The 23,855-nt window shown below is 31.3% G+C and overlaps 1 protein-coding gene across 3 annotated transcripts in view; it reads right to left on the minus strand.

The window, feature by feature from the left end:
* Positions 1–23,855, minus strand: part of LOC140445079 (sodium-coupled neutral amino acid transporter 9 homolog) — a 79,940-nt gene that overhangs the window by 54,387 nt on the left and 1,698 nt on the right. For all 3 annotated transcript variants that reach the window (XM_072536880.1, XM_072536879.1, XM_072536877.1), the window contains exons 2-4: positions 10,021–10,117; positions 7,338–7,457; positions 2,160–2,280 (exon numbers count right to left, since the gene is read on the minus strand). In XM_072536880.1, the coding sequence (XP_072392981.1) occupies positions 2,160–2,280; positions 7,338–7,457; positions 10,021–10,117 (338 nt within the window). The remainder of the gene's footprint in view (positions 1–2,159; positions 2,281–7,337; positions 7,458–10,020; positions 10,118–23,855) is intronic.

A 23,855-nucleotide genomic window follows, 5' to 3' on the forward strand; every position in this document is an offset into this window, starting at 1 on the left:
TATATATATATATATATATATATATATATAGGTATATATATATATATATATATATATATATATAGGTATATATATATATATATATATATATATATATATATATATATATATATATATATATATATATATATATATATATATATATATAGACGATCTTAATTTAGATTGCGATAGAAACCATTCGCTGCCACTGACCAATCTCTTTTTGTTTAAAAAACGTTTTGAGATCTTTATATACACCCTCACGCACTAATTCAGATTCCGCACTTGTTGCTGCATCACGAGCACTACTGTCTGCCTTTTCATTGCCGATAATTCCTATATGCGATGGGATCCATATAAATTTAGAAGTTATCTGGTTCTCTTGGGCGATTTGTAGTTCAGTTTTTATTAGTTGCTCCAAGGGCTGTTTAGGATACAGATGCTGTATTGCAAGAAGAGAGCTGAGCGAGTCGGTGAGAAACAGAGGTTTTGAAATTCTTGAGAGGTTGGCATATTTTAGGGCACGGTACAAAGCAAACAGTTCAGCGGTGAAAACACTTGAACTAGGCGGTAGTTTAAATTTGAAAGTAGACGTTGGAGTAACAAATGCACAACCAATGCCATCATTAGATTTAGAGGCATCGGTAAAGATGTTTGTGCACTTAAGGTAGTCTGGTTCAAGAATCTCGTTTAGTTTGTTTTTGATTAGTATGTTGTTATTGCATTTTTTGGAGAAATCTATTAGAGAGGTGTTGCAATTTGGGATGCTTATTAACCATGGAGTCGGATGTTGGATGTTACAGTGAAATACATCTGGGATTATGTCAAAAATATTCAGAATTGATCTTACTCGTGTGTAATAAGGTTTTTCAGTACAAAGAGAAAGTCAAAATTATTTTTAGAAAAAGTATTGCGAAGAGTGATTGCAAGATGGTTCTCCAGTTTCGGAATATAAGTTTTCTATGGGTGAAGTGTGAAAAGCTCCGAGAACGATCCGAAGTGCGGCATTGTGGATTGTAGCTAACGGTTTTAGGGTACTCTTGGCTGCGGAGGCATAAACAATTGAGCCGTAATCGAGTTTGGATCTAATTAATGTTTTATACAGAAGGAGTAGTGCGGAGAAGTCGAAAACCCAGAAACGATTTGATACAGTTTTAAGTAAATTGAGTCTTTTGTTGCATGTTAGCGCTAAGTGTTGTATGTGCTTTTTCCAGGAATGTTTTTGATCCAGCCACATACCAAGGAATTTCACGGAGTTTTGGAAGGGAATGATGCTGTTGTGAAGATAAAAGACTGGTGTAATGGATCATTTTTTCGTAAACACCATACCAGTTGTCTTTATAACGGAGAATTCGAAGCCTGTACTAGCTGTCCATTCATCTAGTTGGGTTAAAAACGTCTGTACTAATCTGCACATAGATTCTTTTTGTGCTCCTTTAATGTACACCACTAAATCGTCGGCATAGAGGCGAACTTTGAGAGGTTTATGTAATTTGTTTACTATGTTGTTTATGGCAACTAGGAATAGGGTAGGACTAGGTACTGAGCCTTGAGGGGTACTGTTTCTCCAACACGTATTGAAGGCTTTCTTTAGATCGAAGAAAATAGCTATACAGATTTGATTCATAGTATCATTTAACATTGTTAGAGCATATTTTACATATTTCTTTTAGCCGTAAATATTTTTAAAGCGAACATATTAAAATAACTAATTTAGAAACTAGTTTGAAACTTACTTAGATACTGAACTTAGATATATTGACTAGATAAACATTATCTAAATATTTGCAAATTTTAATTTTTAATATTTATAATAACGTCCATTTTAGCTCTATAAATTTTTCAGATGTTAGTTAATGCCAAAATATTATATTTTTAAAGAGCTATTGTTAATTGAAGTTTAAAAAAAATATATTTGTAAGCAAGGATCTCAGCAATTAAGCTAAGAGTTCATTTTCCTTGATCAAATAGCGAGAACTCCCTGGGCTAGGGTACGTCGAGCGTACATTGGTTGATTATTTATCAAATTCTCCTTAAATATTTCACTATTTAGTTATAATGCCAATCCAGTTTACCTGTTTACCATGTGCCTATGAGATGCACCAATTTGTAGTCTTATGTACTCTCACCATTTTTTAATAATAATAAGTATTATAAATTTATAGTAATTAACTTACCAGCTTAGTAGTTTCTGAAATAATTTCGTTTAAAGAAGAATGCTGCAAAACATCGTACAGAGCATTATTATGATTATCCATATTTAAGCTATTATTATAACTTCGTGATAAAACGTGTTCCCTGAAATAAAATAATAGATAATATTAATCCTTATGACAGCTATAAGCTAAATTATCAATAGTAACAATAGGAAATTGAATTAACGAAGTTAAACAATGCAGTCTAACTATTTAGGCGAAGCAATGAAGCACTAAAACGCACCATACGCCAGGCCGCATCTGTTTTGAGATGGATATGAGAGGTGGCAATCCGATTTTTGCAAAAAAAATTGTGTGATAACATTAGTAATAATAAATGATAATTCATTGATTGATTCATCAGAGACAAAAATGCCAATGAAACTCTAAAAATCATAAGATCAAGCTGAATTTTACTGAGAATGTCAATTTTTTGACCCCAAAAGAATCTGTTCGCCGTAGAAAAAAATTTTTTAAATAAAAATGTAGCCGAGATAATTTTAAACAAAAATGTTTATTGGTACTTTTTTTGTAGAATGAACCGCGCGAAATAATTTGTATGAAGTTAGTTTTTATAAAGGTGTTAAATAAATACACGTTGCGATATGTTTGCAATTTTTTGCGATTCTCATGAGATCAATAAAATTTCACTTTAAATTAAAATCACTTTAATTGAGCAGTGTCGGAGTAGAATTTCCATTTTTAGAGCCTAATCTTTAAAACCTATAACATGAAACTTCGATTTTGAGTTTTGAAAATTTAAAAAGGCACTTAAAATATGCCTAAAACACCCTGAACTTAAACTGTCACATTACAAACATCTAAAACATTTAAAACTGCTTTTTTTTATTACACAAGTATGATTTTTGAAACTGCACAACATCAACTACAAATTACTCCAAATACCGTCTTCGTGGACGCATTTCCCGTGACGTGTGATGGATTGTACAGTGAAAGTTCAAATTCAGCGTTTTTAGGCATATTTCAAACGTCTCATTATGTTGCCAAAACTCAAAATCAAAATTTTATGTTATAGGTTATGAAGATTAAACTCTAACAACGAAAATTTCACTACGACTGGTCAATGGAAGTGATAAATTGATCTCATGAGAATCGTAAAAAATGGTTAAAATCGGGCAACGTTAATTTATTTAACAATTATAGAAACTGACTTAGTTTGCGACAAAATTGCATACGAAACACGTTCTTCCCCGTCTTCTGCTTTACACTTCAAATTTGAGATTTTAAGTTCTTCTATGTCTCTTTTAACCTTCTTCTTCCACCTCTTTTCGACCTACCTTTTCTCTTCCTTCCTTATATTCCTCCTGTTAGTATTCTTTTGGGTGTCTCGTGTTTGGCACCCTTTGTGTATGGCCCAAACATCTCAGTCTTTGTGATTTTATAATTTTATAATCACTACGATATTCGGTTCTCCATACATCATCTCTAGTTCTATATTTGGTGTTTTTATCCATATTCCTTTCCATAGCTTTCCTCCAAATATTTTCCTTAGGACTTGTGTCTCCCACACTTTGAGTATGACTTGTTCTGATTTTTTTATCGTCCCTGTTTCACTGGCATATAATACGATAGGTCGTATCTCTGTCATATATAATCTTAACTTAGCCCTTCTAGATATGGTTTTACTTGTTAATAAGTTGTTAAGAGCAAAGATACATCGATTACCAGCTATAATTCTTGTTTGGATTTTTTCTTTTATATTTGTTCTCCTGCTAAATGTCGCTTCTAGATATTGGAATTTTTCTACTTATTGTCATCAGCGAATGCTAGGCATTGGTGTTTCCGTTGATATACAAGTTCACTTCTATTAATTTCTTCCTCTTTAACGACAATTTTAAGAAAGATACTGAACAACAATGATAACAGTGTATCTTCTTGTCACACCTCCTCGCTGACATTAAACTTTTCTTTTTCTGTTTCTTTTCCATTTATTTTAACCCTATTTTCTGTTTTCTGATTGTCACCTTCATTATTCTTACTAATGTTTCACTAATTCCCATTTCACGTAGTGCCTTGTATATTTCTTTCCGTTTTACTCTGTCGAAAGCTTGTTTAAACTCGATGAATAGGGCCACTGTAGATTTCTCGTATGTCTTTCCGCTTGTATTTCATTCAGCAAGAAACTTTGATCTACTGTGCTGCGCTCTCTTCTGAATCCACATTGATATTTTCCTATTTCATTATCCATTTTTTGTGATATCTTATCTTTTATATGTACTGCAAGTATTTTATAAGTAACATTTAGTAGCGCTATTACCCTGTTATTATGGCATAAACTTTTGTTGCTTTTTTTTTAATTGAACACAGTGTGGATTCAGTTCATTCTTTCGGTATACTTTCTTGTTCCCATATCTCTCTTAGCAACTTTTGCAAATGCTTAAATTAGTACTATTCCTATATATTTCCCACATTTCAGCTGTTTTCTTTAGGCGTTCTTTCCTCTGTTAATCCTTGATCGGTATTTTGTTTCAGTTCTTCTTCTTCTTCTTCATATTCTCTTGCAAGTATATTATTTAGAAGCTCTTCGAAGTATTCTTTCCATTTGTTCAGTATTTCTTCATCACTTACTAAATTCCTTTCATTTTTGATCTTGTAGTGTAAGTACAGGTTTCCTTTGGTAACATTTCTTTAATTTTCACCCCTAGATATAAGTTTCTCATTGCTTTATTTTTAAAGCATTCTTCTATGCATTTAAATTTATCTTCATTGTATTTTCTTTTCTTTAATCTTATTGATTCTTTTGGTTTGCTTTCTCCTTTGTATTTTTTCTCTACCTCTAATGTTTTTTCTTGCATCATTTTGGGTATTAATTTTTTTTCATCAAACCATTCTTTGTATTTATCTTTTATATTTCTATTACTGGCTTGCGCTGCTTTCGTTATACATACTTTTGTTAAACTGTTAAACTGTTGTTAAAAGAATAACCACTCTAGTGGTTATTCTTTAATATTTATTTTATTATTCTTCTGACAGTAGTCTAATAGGCTCTAGTTGCTTTGTGTTTTTTTTTTTCGCTGGTTTCTAAGAACTGGTATAAGCTGCTTCATTTCTATTCCCACTATAAAATGATCTGTGTCTGTATCCGGTCCTCTGTATGTTCCTATGTTCTTTATACATTTTTTCATTTCTTTTCCGACGAGCACATATGATCTATTTGGTTTACGGTTTTCCCATCTGGCGATCTCCACGTTCCTTAGTATATTGTTTTGTGTTGGAAGTACGTGCTCATAATGAGTATATTTCTTTTTTTTTGCAAAATCTATTACGAAGTAACCAGTTACGAACTTCCTATAGTGGGTACGTATATTTCTTCTTTTCCTATTTTTGCATTAGCATCACCTAGTAATATATTTACATCGTAACTGGGAATATTTTCGAATACTATGTCTATTTGATTATAGAAGTCTTCCTTTATTTCTGTTTTTCTCTTTAGTTGGTGCGTGTATGTTTATAAATGTTATTTTTTGTTAGTTTCCTCTTATTCTTAGTATGCATATTCTCTCTGAAATTGGTTTGAGGTCAACGATTAGATCTAACAGTCTATTTCCTTCTTCGCTACTGAAAATAAATAGTCATTCATTTCCATCAAGTTTTGTCCTAGTTGTTTCGTTTCCTGTAGTGCTGCTATTTCAAATTTATATTTTTTCATTCGTCAACTACGTATTTTAGTTTTCTTTCTGCACATGTTCCTCTTAAGTTCCATGTCCCCACTAATATATATTCGTTTAATGTTTTGTTGCAATTTTGTTTCAATCTTTACATTTTGTTTATTTCCTGTACCTTTGCTTCGTCAATTCGCCTTCGTTATTTCAGTCTCTTTTATTTGTGCTTTTAGTTTCTTGGTGTAACTTTTTCTCTTTTATTATTTGCTGTTGGCTGTTATTCCATGTCCATATTTTGCCTTCTATGATTAGTTTCTGGTATCCTATTTTGACATTTTTTTCATTATATGTCTCTCCATACTTCTGATTTCTTTCTGGATAATTCTCTCTTCTTTTGACATAATTTATATAGATTCGTTCTATACTTTTAGTTTCTTTTCCACAAAATGCTTCATAGTCTCTCGCAAAAACTTTTTGATCATTTGTATCAATTTTTGTTTCTTGTATTATACATTTTTCCTTGTTCTTTCTCTCTCCAATTTCTCTATTTTTTTTGTTTACTGTGTTAATTTTCTTTTCGTATTGACTTATTTGTTTTCTAGCTTTTTCTTTTGTTTTTATTTTATCTTTGTAATCACTTTGTTGATCTTTTAGTTCTTTAATTTCTTTCTTTTATGTTTTTTATATCAATTGTTAATCCCCTTAAAATTTCCATTATTTGCTACATTTTATTTCTGTTTTCTTCATCTCTTTTTTGTGGTGTTCTCGGTTTAATTTTTATTTTTTTCTGTAATGTTCCTACTATTTTCTTCTCCTTTTTCCTTCATCAGTTAGCTCGCCACCTGAATTCATTGTTCTTTTTTTCTGTGCGAGAGTTATAAGTGACTGCTTCATGGGCGTAGCAAACTAATAGTTACCGTTATATTTGTTTATAAGCCAAAAAATTGTTTATACTTTTAAAACACTCCTAAAGCCGCCTAAATAATCCGATTTTAACTCTATAAAGTACGTTAGATAGGTGGAGTGCTTTTTTATATATAAAAAAATTGGCAAACTTCTGTATAATCTAGTTTTTTTTGTTCAAGATTTTAAAGAATTTCAATTAAAGAAAATGATTGCAAGATTATTAAATAGATTTTAATGAAATTTGATGGAATATTTTATTATATTATTCAGATTTTCTAGGCGAATTACAAAGGTCCTAAGTACAATTTAAATAGTTGAAAAACAATAAATAATAAGGGTAATAAATTAAATCAATTTTATCCAGCTATATCTTATAGAAAATTTAATTATCGCTATTTTATTTCATTACGACTTTGCTCAAAAATAAATCTTTTTTATAAGTAAGAAAAGTACAGAAATTTTAAATATTTTAATTTTTTTATTAATATTTTCGACCTATTTGAGAGCTAGGATAAATCAATTATTATTAGTGAAGTTATCGTAAAATATAGTCGTTTATTCACAGATTCGTCCTGCTTTAAATATCTGCTGAATTCTAAGAGAAAATAGGAGAAAGAAACATTTTACTCACTTCTTTGGCTTGTACTGTTGAGAATTCAAGGTTGAAGTTTTTTCAGGACTATCATCTTCACTCTCTGTACTGCTGTAGCCTTGCTGAAATAACCTGGGATTTCCTACGTCCATGTTGTAACTGAAATAAGGATATCAATAATAAATACTATTATACTGGCTAAAAATAAAATCAAAAACATAAATTCATACCATATTAATATCGACATAAATATCAAAGTCTCAATAGTTTTGTATGTTATTTAGTTTAGTGTTGGTTAAATGATATAATTCTCTAGACAAAACGTTTGTATTAGATGAACGTTTTTTTTTATATTTTTAAGATAAAAATGTAATTACTGGAGTTTGGATTTAAATGCACAAAGAAACGCAAAAAAGCATTTAAAAAGCATAAGGATATTATGAAAAAATAATTTTATTATATGAAATTCATAAAAATGAAAATAACCATATAAATTATGACAAACCATTTTTTCACGAAAATTAGCCTAAAACATATTATATAATATCCACAAGGAAAATAAATTCCTGCAGCTGGCTGTAGGTTTAATCTTTGTATGTATGTAGGTATATTTAAAAACCCTTAAAAGGGCTACATCAAAAAACACAAACGTTTTCAGAATAATAATTCCGTCATCAGGTTAAAAAGCAGGTTAACATGCCTGAGCCACCAAAATATTAGGGTACAACCCTTTACAAAAAATTGAAATTAGCAAAAAATGTACATGTTGTTAAAAGTGAGTGATGTTTAATACTTTATTAGATTTAACTTCAGGCGACACATAACCATGCCTCACGTGAGCTCCAGAGTCCGGAGAGTAAACCTCTTCAAACGGACATCAGTTACCAGCTGATGTTACAAAACATACTGTAACTGGTGATATACAAAAGCGTATCAAAAGTAACAAGTAGAAACTCACAAGTAACGACAATCTAAACCTCTAAACAAAGAAGTTTAATTTGCAGTTTTAACAGATATGGATTCAGTAATCCTTACAAATCACATTTATGTCTGTGGAATTTAATTATATAAATATAATTTTTACTTTTAATAGCTCTATGTGTGTGTGTTTTGGTATAATTATAGTGTTGGTTTATAATTATAGTGTTATTTAAATAAACTTAGAACTGTAAAATTTTTTAAGGTGTTTGCTGTTTTCTATCAACTTAAGTAAGTAAATTTAATATTATTTTGACTCTATAATAATAATTATCTATTATGATGATAAAAGGGTTGCAAGTGTGAGTTAATAATTGAATATATATATTAAAAAGGTGAATACTCACAATCTAATATTTACTTTCAAACTGTTACAGAAGCGATCGGTTTCGAGGCTTACAATATTTGCCTCATCGTCAGGCTCAGGAAAGAGTTTGTTTTGTTAAAAAAACAATAATATAGATATCGCCAATAAGAAGTTTTCCGCTTACATCCAGTGTACTGTCTGTCTTCTTCTTTTCCTTATGACACTATCATTGTAGTAAGGTGATATGTTGATCATTATATATGTATGTAAATAAAAGGTCTTACAAGGTAAAGACCTTTAGGTCCTGTGACTTTGTAGACCTGTGACAAAAGGACATCATAGTGCATAATATGTGATTTTCCATCTTCAAACTCTTTGCTATGCCTGAGGATGAGGCAAATATTGTAAGCCTCGCAATCGATCGCTTCTGTAACATTTGTTTATTATCATCCAAAACGCAGTTTAATAGAGTTTCCTTACTTGGTAGCAACAGGAACTTAATGGAATATAATTTTAATTTAAAATTTCATGTAGAGTAAAAAGTTGCATAAAATATTTCAGACAATAGTAAAATTAAATAAAGTACCATACATTAACACGTTTTGTATCTGGCATAAGAAACGAATATTTTTCTTGGATCCAGATATAACTATACCCGTCTACCTTTCATTAAAGAGTCAAAAATCATCACCATCAGCATATTTTATTTTCATTTTATGGAGTTCAGCGTGAACTTCGTCCCTAGATGTTGATTGTTTTGGATATTTTTTTCTCCTAGTGGTGTAAATGTTGTATCGTGAGTTTTCCAAATCCAGTCTAAATGATAATGAATAAATGCTGGTGCTGCCTGGATTTCGCGACACACAATTTTCGCTGGCTTCTCCTTTATATCGTTTTGCACTATTTGGGATATATTGTCTTGGTGACGTCGCGGTTGTGTTCCCTAATTTTTTCGTTGAACTGAGGGTCAGTGAACAAATTTGATGGGCAGTTTTTATTTGTACATCTTTAAACTATTTAAATCTGCGTCTCACATGCTGTTCGAAAACTTTTATCGGTCGAATACTTTAAGGGGTACACCCATTTAGTTGACCATTGACTACCGTACAATAGAAACTTTACTCTTCCCAGAAGAAGGAAATTACAAAATGTTTTTTTGTTTGTAGAAATACCACAACGATTGCCCAACTAATAGTAATGTATGTAGTAGTAATAACTTTAGGGTGCAGTTAAATAAAAAAAAACAATAGGGATTATCAAAGTGATGCCACACATATTTTCATTGTTAAAATTTTACCAGTAACGTAATGCCCATATACCAGTTTTTACTAATAAAAAATTCCTACTTCTACAGGTATTTATTTGTTATTTTAATTTATATTTGTCATAAATTAAAAATGTATGTTTGTTAAAAATAAATATCCACTTAATACTTACGTGTTACCTGGAGAAGAAGTAGAACTTATAAGAAGTTCAGAGTCAGTGTCTGGTAGATGCTTTCCCTGAATTATAAGTTTGTATTTTCGAATTAAATCTAAAAGTAAAATAACATCGGATTATTATATTTACTAAAAATTATAAAAATATAAATATAAAATTTATTTACCACCAAAATGATTGCAAAGAAAATACGATGTAGGAAAAAGAAAAATGTGTTCTTGGAAGAACAATTAACGTACATTGAAGAGAAATTTCTAAACAAAAAAATCAGAATTATCTATAAGGTATTTTTTACAACAAAAACCGAGCGACCCCAGTACAAAGTAATACATGTCAAACAAGATTATATATACGTTATAGGTTATATGTAATATATTAAATAAAAAAAAAATAAATAAAGTACCCACAATAAGAACCGACAACCTGGCAACTTCGCCTCTGGTAGTTGCTGGGTGAATTGAGCGGCTCGGCACATATCAGTGCAGGTCCCAAGCCCGGCTAACGCACACAGGTTTGCGTTAGAAAGGGTATCCGGCAGTAAAAACCTTGCTAAAACCATGGAAGGAAAGAATATGGAAAACATCTTAGAGGTTAGGGCGTTCCCCGTACGCGACGCGTAGTTGCGGCCTCGCCTGACTCCTGCGAAAAGTGAACTAGGGCTACCCCTTAGAGAACAGAAGCGACCAAAGAAGCTACTCCTGAGAATTGCAGCTCTCAAAGTCGAAAGCATGGCAGGTAAAGAAAGAAAGCCCACCGATTTCATGCAGAGGAAAAGGATTGGTGTACTTTGGGTGCAGGAAACTTGTTGAAAAGGTAATAAGTCAATAGATCTTGGAGAAAGATACAAGTTAATATATTCGAATAGTCACGGCAGAAATAGAGTAGGTATTATTTTGAGTAACAAATGGAAGGAACATCTTGTAAGGGTAACCAGAAGAACTGATAGAATAATGAGTGTCCCACTGAATACAAGTGAATGTGAACATGATATGAGCCTACACCTCACAGATAGGATGTAAAGAACAAGAAACGAAAGAATTTTGGAGTTTTCTTGACTGCGAGATACTCGAGCTTCCTGTAGACGAAAAGTATTTTATTGGAGGTGATTTGAATGGACATATTGATAGACAAAGAGTGGGAATAGTAAGCGTTCATGAAGGTTTGGGAAAAGGAATCAGAAATAATGAAGGAATTAGTGTAATTGACTTTGCAGTAGCATGAGATTTGGCTGTCATTAATACGTTCTTTATAAAACTGAAGACCAGTATGTTACCTATAATAGCGGGGTAAAGGCAAGTCAGATAGATTTTGTGCTGTGTAGAAGAAGTGTGCTAAATAGGTTATCAACTGTAAAGTGGAAAAGGATGAGTGTGTAGCTAGTCAACACCGACCTGTGATAGTGGACACGGAGATAAAGATGAGGCGGAAAGGAAAATGTTATAGTGTACTATAAATTTCCTAAAGAATTTGGAAAGAAGAGGGATGGCCGCGCCAGGTGAAAGTAATAGGCCTAGCGATAAACAATTCCTTAATTACTGTAGATGCCCTAAATGATAAAGATAACTTATTATAAAATACAAGTGTGGCTTAGCAATAAAAAGATTCATTCAACCGATTAAGGGTGGCAAATTATTGAAGGATATTTGCAACCAATCAGAATGTAAAAAAAACCTGCACGAGGAGAACGATATCCGAAGTGGAAATTGAAACGCCAATAAACTTATTTTAAACTTCAATTGTGGCTTATTCACATTAAAATAGTAATTACTTTAAAATGCCACAAGAAAATAGCTTCAGAGCTTATACCAAAATTCTAAGGCTTTGTACTATTTTAACAATCATATCCTGGACTACTGATGTAAACTACCATTTTTTTTTAATAAACAATAAATTATTAGAAATAGTTCAAAACTTCACATAATTAGGGTGCAACCTAACTTGAGGATTGGGATCACTCTAGGGAAATTTGTGTTAGAATTGAAAATTCCTAACTCCCTATATAAAGTAGAGGCATGGTACCTTACAGAAACAAGCGGTAAGAAAATAACAGCATTCGAAATGTGGCGTTATCGAAGGATGATGCTTATTTCGTGGACGCATCCAGTTAGCAACGAAAATGTTTTACAAAGAATAGGCCAAGACTAATCGCTGATCTCCATAGTAAAACATAGCAATCTTTCATTTTTTGGTTATGTGATGAGAAATGATAAAATATCACATTCTACAAGTTATCATGCAGGGTAAATTAAGAGGAAGCAGAGAGCTGTGTAGACGACGGATCTCTTGGCTGAAAAACCTGAGACAGTAGACGAGCAAAAGATCCTTAGGATTGTTAGAAGCGCTGTAAACAAACTTATGTGGATCAGAATGATCTTCAACCTCCAATGAAGATATAACACGGAAAGACGAAGACAGGACAAAGAAAATAAATGGTAATACTATGCAATAAATAAAACTATTTTAAACAAAAAATAGACTTTAAGATAAAAATAAAACTTTATATTATGATACCACAATAATTATATGTTAGCTACTAATTATGGATACTACTACTAAAAAAAGTTTCGAGGAAAACGTTGTAGATCAGACAAAAAAATGAAGATAGAAGAATAACAGAACAAGAAAAGTTGAAAACCAAATTGGAAATAAAATGACCTAAACTGTTTAGACATATCGTAAGAATAGATGAAAAGACGTTACTGTAGAAAGTGATAGAAGATAAAAGAATATGCAAAAAAAGAGGTAGTAGGCTAAAGAAAAACTAGAAAAATAGAATAGAAGAACTGTCAGCAAGAAGAATTGTATGCTTAAAAGAAATGTACAACTGGCAACGTAAAGAATGTAGAAATAGCCCAGGCTGAGGGAAAAAAGGATGATTTTACGCTGTAATCCAGGAGTTTGTGTAATGTGGCCTAGGTTATAAAGGGCAACCTCAGGAGCAATCTTCCAGTTCATTCAACAAAAAACTTTTGGTTATTGTTTATTTATGAGCGTTTATAGGTGCAAAATACGTATTTTTTGAGTTTTTTTCATTTTTTGCGTAAAGTAAGTGTTGAAATGGGCAATTTTTGCATAGATTATGAAAGTACTCTAAAATACCTTTAATTTGAGCCGGTATACGTTCAATTTAATTTATTTGATATTGCAAAAATGACGAATGAAGGTCAAAATTAAAAAACGTAATATTTATTGCAAAATTGAGATACGTTATTAAATATATTGAGATACGTTAATTAGTTTACCCACGACCTTCAACTTTGAATGCTCATAGGATTGCCAAAAAAAAGGTTGAGGGCTAATTCTTGTTTCATTCTCTTCTTAAAGCCGTAAATTTTCATACTTCACTGGAAAATAATGAAAAAATATTTTAACCCAAACAAAAACAATTATTTATGAAGTTGTAAAATTGCAGATATAAACATTTGGAGCTGCAGCGTCCCCTATGTACCCTACAAATTTCTAATTTGCCGATTATTGTAGCTGGCTTCGAGACGAAGATTTAAAAGAAAAAGAGTTTTCTACGACCAATAGGAGCCGAGTTAGTATAATTTTTTTTTTTAAATCACATAGGCTTTATTAATAACAATTAAGAAACGAATCTGGCGACGCTCGGAAAAATTTGCAATATTTGCAAGATTTCGATGATTTTTTTTAACCGGAATCTGGAATACTTTCACACTGAAAAAACCACCCCCAACGCACCTAAAATTTTGTTTTTAATATTAAATTTTTTTATTAAACTACTATTATTTCAGTATTTACCTTTTTTTTAATACTTACTCTGACTCGCTGTGTAATCTTTTATCAGTGAAAAATTATGTTAAAATAAAGTTCAAATGATTAAAATTTCTATTTAAAAACAATCTATTTTCCAAAAAAAAACTCAAAAAAATTGATTTTAAAAACTTTTGGTCAAACTAGATTTTTAGTACAATTTTATGAGAAATTAAATAATTGGTTTAATAAATTAAAATAAACATCATATATACGTATATCTTAAATTGCAAATTACTTTGATAGAAGGAATAAATTAGTAAAACAAAGATATAAACAGTAAAATACCAACCTACTAAAATTTTTTTAGTAGGTTGTACAATTTCCTCAGAATCATATAACAATTCATCCAAAATATCCATCTTACTCTCACATTTTTTTCTGCGTCATCCAGTTCATATTCAGCAGTATGACAATTTTCGCACATTCTCGTACATTTTAGGCCGTGCTTACGGCATCCGCAATGTTTGCTACATGCGGTTTAGGTGCTACATTGAAAAAAAGGTAAACTTTATTCGTCATTTTTAACAATAAATAATAATTATAATTTAAGGAGAATACAAATACTTGAAAATATAGGTTTTTAAGTAGTAAATGACGTCAGATTCGTTTCTTAATTGTTATTAATAAAGCCTCTGTGATTAAAAAAAAAAATATGCTAACTCAGCTCCTATTGGTCGTAAAAAACTCTTTTTTTAATCTTTGTCTCAAAGCCATCTACAATAATCTGCAAATAAGAAATTTGTAGTGTATATATGGGGTGCTGCAGCTCTAAATGTTTATAACTGCATAAATAATTGTTTTTAACGGGTTAAATTTTTTTTTTATTTTCCAGTGGATTATGAAAATTTACGGTTTTAGGAAGAGAATAAAACAAGAATTAGCCCTCTACCATAAAATGATAGATTTGGAAAGAAAAAAAAAAATTTTGCATTACAACACTTACTTTAGGCAAAAAATCAAAAAATACCTATTTTGTACCTATAAACGCTCATAAATAAACAATAAAAAAAAATTGTTGAATGAACTGGGAGATTGCTCCTGAGGTTACGCTTTATAACCTAGGCTACATTACATAAATTCCTGGATTAGAGAGTACTTTTTTTCCCACAGCCTGGGCTAAAAGCGGATTAAAATTTAAACACATGAATCAGACAACGGTTTTGGTTACAAGGATATGAGAATATGAAGAAGAAGAAGAATATGACAAAGTGATAAATTTGCCAAAGGAAACTAGAAGTTGTTGCTTGGCTACAAGTAATTTTGTCCTATTTTGATAAAACAATTTTTTTTCAATGTTAAACGCTAAAACGTATGTCAATATGGATTTGATGTTTTAATAAATGATTGTTTTGGAAATTATAAAATCAAAAACACCATCAAAACAATGAGAAATATTGGTCAATATTAATATTAAGTTTATTTAAATGTCGATAGCATTCACGTTAAAAATTAAAATTGTTTGGGTTTTATGCCTAAATGTAGTACAATGATTAAAAAATAGTGCCAGAGGATATACTGATTTGAAGATGACCTATGCCTTGACCTGTAAATAACCGATTTTTTCTAAATATGTATGATAAAACTTTAATAAAATTATTGAATTTTAACTATCGTATAAAAATACGTCGGTGCAAAATGAGTTTATAAGAAACTGTCTGTTACGTTTACCTACTTACAAAAATATTTATTCAGGTCTATCACCTTTGATAACGATTCTGAAGAAGCAATTTATTTAAGATAATTTTGTTTTTAATATGCATAAGTTTGTCATGACAATAAGATAGTATTTTTCGAACGGAAATGTAAATAATTCCTAGTAAGTACAATGTATCAGTAACTCAACTCTAAAAACAAATCTGTACCCTGGAGTCAAAATTGGTTAAATCCAAAAATTAAGAAAATGTACTTTTATGGTGGGTAAAAAACTTGAAAACGAGTCTTCAGAATAGTAATGTTGAATACCGGGCCAATAGTTCAGGAAATGAATCTCGAAAAAAGTTAAAACCTCGCAATTTTTTCGTCCTGCATGGATTGAGTTGAAATTTTAACAGAAGGTAGTTGATTGCCCAAGGATCAAATCTATATCAAACCGAAGTGCGCTGAAGGGTTTTAGGGGTGAAAACTACCCCTAATTGTCAAAAATTATAAAATAACATATTAAACCTTAATATGGGTAAGATTTGGTTTGAATTAGTTGAATAATGATTATTTTATACTTTTGAATAGAGTTCCATCGTATTTCAACCCTTAAAAAGCAACCCTTGTTAGAGATTAGTGTAAAAAAATTACTAATTCTAAAAAAATGATTTCGCCTTGGATCGATTTGGATTAAAATTTGGATTTAAGCTCAACTCACCCTCTGCTTTATAGTTTATGTCATGCCGATGAACCCTGATTGTTCTTATGGGTGAAAACTACCCCTAATTTTCAAAAATTGTAAAATAACATTACAAATCTTAAGACGAGTGAAATTTGGTTTGGATTAGTTAGAGTGATTTTTTGATACTGTAAAATACAATTTCATAAATTTTCAACCCCTAAAAATCAATTGTTATGAGTGCTATAGGTGAAAACAATTTTTTGTCAAAATTTTGCAACTTTTCAACTTTTGAAAATCACCCTTTACAACATTGCAGTTTTTATAAACTAATTTAATAGATATGAATTGAAAAAAGTAGAATTAAATACAAAAAAATTTATCAACATAAAAAGGCACCATATATTCTTATACATTTACATGAATAGTTGAAAATATTTACATTTATAGGTAAAACAATTATAATATTAATTTTATTCGTCATCAATTACATCTTCATCGTGATCTATGTCATCCTCATCTTCTTCAATTATTGGTGGACTATTATTGCACCCTTCACCTGAGCACCCAGAACAAGTAGAGTTACAGTATAAACCAACTTTTCTGCACCCACATGAAACGCCGCATCCTTTTTTGCATTGGCAAAAAATAATTTTCAAAAGTTCATCGGGTGCAGGTTGTTTGTTCATGCGTACGGGTAATAACAAACCATCTTTGGAATACCATCCCCAATCTGTTGCTCTGATATTTTCATTGCCAAGCCACTGTTGAATTTGGTAATAGCATCTTTTTGAATGCTCATCTAAGGCATCAACAGTGGGCAGAAGGGATGATAGCTTAACCGCACAGTTTTTCGTTGTAGCTTTGATGAACTGTTCGTACCGCATCTGCTCGAGAAAAGCTTCCAAATCTTTTATTTTTTGTAGAGGTTTTTAAGAGCTACAAGGATCTGTGAATTAAATCTTTTTGGAACCCTTGGTTTTTAAATGGGGTGAGTTTAAAGGGCTCGAAAAAGATGGTGCTTGATCGCAAATTGATACTTTAAACGGCTATATCTCGCCAAATATTCATTGTACAACAAATCTAAATAAAGGAAAATTTTAGTCATTAAAAAAGCTACAATTTAGTACATTTTTATTTTTTTCATATATTCAGTATTTTCGGGGATATTTAAAAAAAGAAGGGTAAAAAATATGAAATTGTAAATCGTTTCTCGCTTTAAGCTGCACTTTTTCTAAAACTAAACTTCTAGATTTTTAAATGGGTCAAATTTCTTAGACGTATTAACAATACATGTACAAAGATAATTGCAGAAGGGTGAAGATCGATTTTAATTATGGGGGTGGTTAGGGGGTTGTTTTCATCGATTTTTTCGTAAAAAAATGAGGTATTGACCTTATTTTCATCATAACTCACTCAATTTTTGAGCTAGAGTCTTTTTTTATGATAGGTCCATTTATGCTCTTTAAAAAAGGTTGTATGAGTTTTCTTCCAAAAATGCATCATTATCGACTTTGAATCTTTCAAATTTGGCATTTGAAGAAAACCGCTGAACATTGATAGGCCGTATTTCGGTTCCTATTATATCGCAAAAACATTTTAAAAAATCAATTGTATTTGTCTTTTTAAAAGCTACAAATTTGTTCTCTACAATTTTTTTGATAAAATGCACCATTGTCGAGTTATTCGCGAAAAATTGATTAAAAACGCCGATTTTTTCGTCTAAAAGTTGTTACTTTCAATCGCGAATAACTTGAAAAATATCAGTTTTACAAAAAAAATGTATAGAACATTTTTTGTTTAGAATCACTTTTTTAATCGAAACCTGTGGTTAAAACGTAAAAAAAATTTTTCACCCACGAGATGGGGTGGCAACCACCCCCAAAGCTTTGGCGCACTTTGGTTCAATATAGATTTTGATCCTTAGGTTATTACCTACCTTCTGTTAAAATTTCAAGTCAATCCACGCAGGATGAAAAAATTGCGAGGTGAAATGCTTCATTTCCTGGACTACAAATCCATATAACGCTTACAAATTGCCTATAAAAATCAGTGTGATGTTCAAATTTAGTCAAATCTTGACAATTTCAGTTTCATTATTGGGCAAGTCCATTTCGACCAATAGTAACTCTGTACTTGCTCGCGTGACTATACCATTTTGAATCAGTTATCTGGTACTTGTTGTCGATTAACGACCATGCGGAGGATTTTTTCTAATTTTCTGTTGTAAAATTAAGTTATTATTACTGAAATATGAATAGTTCGATAGAGGAAACAACGCCAAACAAAAGTAGAAAAAGAACAAAGCGACAGGAAAATACTAAACGTGTAAAATTGCAAAGACAAAAGTAAGAAACTTTCCATCTTACAACTATATACTAAAAGCAGGGCTGTACTCAAAATTATTTTATACGCGAAACTTCTTGCATTAAAACATTAGACCAATTTAGGGATCTACTAAATCAATGTAAACAGATATTTGTTTTTATGTTTTGTTGGATGAGTTATAAAATCATCATCATCATCATCCAGCCCCGTTTTCACATCCATTGTTGGATATAGGCCTCCTCCAAACGTCTCCAGTTCTCTCTATCTCTAGCTGCTGCAATCCAGTTTGTTTCTATTCTCCTTAGGTCGTCGGTCTCTAAAAACTCCCATTTAAAATAATGTCTACAATAATTTTGTTCCAACCCGTCACAAATACCGTTCTTGAATATTTACAAGTACCTATACTCAGTAACGAAAAATGTGTTACTGCTTATACTCGTAACCATTCAAGCACGGTAATGTGACGGGTTGGAACAAACCTTATGATTTAATAATGGTATCTCTCCGGTTTCACATATTATTATAAATTTTTTCTTACAGATACTCTGCCTCATCATTGCCAGAACAGAAAACTTGTAAACATAATTCTAAGACATATTCTTTTCAGAATCTTACGATGCGAGATATAAAACAATTCCATGATGCTTTTTATGCACAAAAAACGAAAAGTTATCAAGACAGCTTCATTGTTAAATATTTCAAGGGAATTCCAATTCAACGAAAACGTATTGTGAATGGACACGGTAATGAACGATTATTATCATTTACATATTTTGTTAGAACTTGCGAAGCACAAATAATTTGTGCTGTATAATTATTATACCCGTATGCAGAATCTGGTTTCATGAATATGCGTAAAATGCTCTGTAACCCCAAGCTATCAGTCTCTATAAGATTGCTAACACTAAAGTGTTATGTGTGGTCTCTATTACTATATGGCTGTGAGACCTGGACATTAAAACAGTATGACGTCAACAAATTAAATTCATTTGAAATGTGGATATACCGCTGAATGCTAAGAATAAGCTGGACCAGCAGAACTACGAATGAAGAAGTACTGAGAGCAATGAACACACGCCCTCATCTGGTCAATACTATCAAAATTAGAAAGACGTCATATCTAGGACACATAATGCACCATAGGGAATTTGAGCAGCTCCAGGTAATAATAAAAGGCAAGATTAAAGGTAAAAGGGGCATAGGTCGAAAGAAAAAATCATGGCTACGAAACATCAGAGATTGGACCCACACAAAAGGAAATGAATTAATTCATCAAGCCCAGAATAGAGAGAAATTTGCCATATTGATCGCCAACCTCAACAGAGAAAGCACTTAGGAGGAGCAGCCAGAAAAACCAAGTTCTCCCCAAAGTTCCTGACCAGTCTGCCTATTACTCAAGCCAAATTTTACCATTGTAGAAGGTAGTAGTAACGATCACTTTAGTAAAGAAAATACTCATATTTTCTACTGGACAGAAAACCAACACAAAAAAAGTTCTAATAAGATTGCAAGCTGTGTTTATCACTTTTTAAAAAATGTTAATTTGCGTATAATAGTTTTGCGTCTTGCCTCTGACAGTTGCGGGGGCAAAATAAAAACTCAGTTATTTTAAGAATGTGCATGAACTGGTTGATTATAGAAGCTCCTGATACAATTGACAAGATATAGTTGATATTTCCAGTAACGGGGCATTCGTATTTTCCCCCTGACAGGGTGTTTGGAGTTATAGAAAAAAAAATTAAACACGATGGAGACCATTATATCTCCAGACGAATATTGGAAAGTTTTTGAAGAAACTGCAACAACGTACAATGTTTCAAATATATCTGTTAGATTTTAAAGATATGGCGAAGGCTGCTCTGAAAAACACCCAAAACTTTCATTTCCAAATAACAAAATGTAAAAGATTTATTATTACATGTTCTCGCAAATCTATATTGGTCTCCGGCGAAGAGTTTTATAAATCGATATTAGCAATGCTCGAAGTCTTTTAAAAAATGTGTAACATTATCTTCATTTACACCAAAAAGACTAACAACTGGAGTTTCAGTTAATGCTGCTAAAATTGCAGATGTTAAAAAGCTGTTAGAGAAACACTATGGAGTGGACTGGATTGATAGAGGAGTCGAAAACACAAAATTAGCATTTTATTTAAACATTATTAATAACACTACCTTGACAGAGGTCCTTGAAGAAGATAAACCTTGCTGCAATCATGATCAAGACGACGAAAGTGTATGAGTTTGATATTTATGAAATGTTGATTTTTTTTTTAATTCAATAAATTTTTGTAGTACTAGTTTGCATTTATTTAATAATTCTATTAATAAATATGAAAGTATCACGGCATGATACCATAGTATAAGAAATGGCAAAATCTGTACCTGCTTATAGTGGCATTTTGTTAGTTTCAGATTTAGGCAAATCCATTATTGTAATTTTCAAAAGGAGTCAAATCCTCTGACATCCAGTACCAAATTTTCAAAACTGGTCAAATCCAATTTATTAGTAACATTTTCTGTGCATTAAAGTATTCAAACGATAAAATCGATGTTGTTCTGATTCACTCATATATTAGTAAGAAAATAATAATGTATCACGAAATGCCAGTATATACGTGTTTATCTCCATTGTTGTAAAAATGGAGTTGACCATTTTTGATCCCATGGTACAGAAATATGTAAAAAATCTTGATTTCTAAAATACAATATATTAGGCCAATTAAAGTTTTTACTCAACATCAGTGTATAGATGGGTTTGACACTTGAAATGTGTAGTAAGAGATACTACAAAAAGACTCTTATCAAAGAATTCATTAGTTTTTTATTGGAACAATTTTTAAATAAACAATCAACACGTCAAACTCATAACTTAAAACCTTGGCCATTTAGAGGTTAGAAGTCAACAGACAACTTAAAAAAAAAGGTTCACAAAATTAAATATGCTAAATTAAACCAGGTTAATAAGCAAAATGTTATTGCAAAATGAACAACAAAATCGCTGTTTTTGAATATTTTTAATAACTTTTATTTTTTAATATTTATTAAAATTTTTTTTTAAATGTACCTGAACTTGAGTGTCATCTTACCATGTTTGACTTGTGCGCAAAAAATGGGCCAGATCTGTTGAATAGTTTTTAATTTCTACAGCTGGTCCAGGTAATTTAAACTGAATATATCTCAATAGTCCGGAGGAGAATGATTATTTTCTTTATTAACACGTATACTAATAATAACCAATGGAAAAAGTAAAAAAAAAATGTATGTAGGTACACGAAAATGATTTAATAATAAATATGGCAAAAAAAATTCGGAAAGTTGGTTAAAAAACACAACTTTGAAAAAGGTCTTACGACCCTTATGAGTCAAGATACTCTCTTTTTTAAATGAATGTTACGTTAATTAACAACATTAAGGGCTGAAATTAACCAGTCTTTTATAAGAAAAGTCAAAGTTTTTATCAAAAGTTTAAGCAAACAAAACGATTGAAAATTTTTAATTGTTTAAACAGGAGTGTTGTAATCAAAGAGTATTTTGCGTTCTGACTAGACTAGAAGTAGTGGGGGTAGCCGAGTGAAGGGCCAGCGGGCCCTCCAAAATATCCAACACGGTTTCAAAATGGAGCCCTCAAAAAAAATGACATATCTCAAGTTTTACTGGACTAAATTTGTTCTTTCTTTTTTTAGACTATGGTATAATGTTAAAATAATATCATTGATCGTATTTTCATTGCCAAATTATTAAAAACAAAGCTGCTAATGACTACGGGATGTACAAACCTTTTCTTAAGTCGCTTTTTATTGTTATTTATTATTAATTAATTCAAAATATAATTATATTAAATAGATATTATTTAGAAATTTTTTTATCCGTAACAAGTTTTTTTAGGTTAACTGGCTCATTATGAGCAAATAATGTTCGTAGTACCATTGCTCTTGAATGCATCGTTTTCGAGTTATAAACAATTTAAGTTCTTAAAAAAGACGAATATGGTAATTTTCAAGACTTGATAATAGAGTGAAAAATTAATTAAGTTTAGCAATCGTCAAATTAAACCAAACTCCGCTTTACAAGATTCCCCTACAAGAGTTTTTAAAATAATTTTATAGCAACCCATTGTTTTTTAAATGTTAATTTCGCGCCGCGCCGAGATCCGCCACCGCTATATATAGTCCTACCAGAGATCTAAGTGAGTCGTTAATATTTATTATCGATAAGTGTCTACCGCAAGGCAGCGGGGATCGCCTCTGGACAGGATCGTACTTTTATTTTCGATTTGCATTACTTATTCGATTGTTAGGTGTGTTTAAAAGCCGGTCTTTATCATTGTCTACCAAAGTTATAATAGTTGCAAAAATATTTACTTACACTACATTCACATATTTACAAAACTTCATCATTTCTAAATAGAGTTTCAAAAAGAACAAAGGCAAAAATATTGAAAAAAATTATGTTCAACATTGAGGTGTGTCTAAAGCTGGTTTTATACCGTTATCAAGTGAATTTAAAAATATTTACATAAATTACGTATGCATATAAAGTTTACCATTTATAAATACAATTTAAAAAGCACTTGCTCCTTGGCATTGGAGCATAAATTAGTCAAACTTTTTACTGAATCGGAATCAATAGAACAATATAACAGTTATTTCAGTATCTCTACTTCTTCAACAGCTCGAGCTGATTCCGATTCAAACCAAAAAGTCTAACTAATGTCTCCAAAATCTTCCCACTTTTCAGTATTTCGAGCACAGAGGTGCCACCTGCTCTGGTGGTGAACAACTAAACAATTAATTATGTTCGGTCCTCTGGCCTGTCGAAAATTTCCAAATAATAGTCGCTTTTAGCAAAAGCTTGCTATTGCTGATAAAATAAGTGCCATATATTAGACCTACACTGACTGAAACAAGACCGCAACTTACGAACACCATTACAACAACATATGAAGTGGAATACGATGAAGACGATGAAATAACAGTACAGGAAGTCGAAGATGCAATACGAAATCTAAAAAATCGAAAAGCATGCGGACTACAAGTTATACCGAACGAATTATTAAAACACAGCCCACAAGTATTGCGTATGTTTTCACCTTATTCTATAAAGGACATGACTTACCTCCGGAATGGACAAAAGCACATATTTTTACAAAAAAAGATATAGCAAAAATTGTTCAAACTACAGAGAGCTAAGTGTCATAAATTCACTCTCAAGACTCTATGGAACAATAATAAAAAGTAAAATTGGAAAATAGATGACAAATGTAGAAGAACAGAATGGCTTTTGTGCAGGCACATGCATAGTATGTGTCTCTGTATAGAGAGCATATTTTCTCTATAGCAGGTTATTGAGAAAAGATTAGCCCACAACCTTTCAACTCTTGTAGCCTTTACGGATCTGACAAAGGCATA

This window comes from Diabrotica undecimpunctata, chromosome 7, assembly GCF_040954645.1.
Source record: "Diabrotica undecimpunctata isolate CICGRU chromosome 7, icDiaUnde3, whole genome shotgun sequence".
NCBI lineage: Eukaryota > Metazoa > Arthropoda > Insecta > Coleoptera > Chrysomelidae > Diabrotica > Diabrotica undecimpunctata.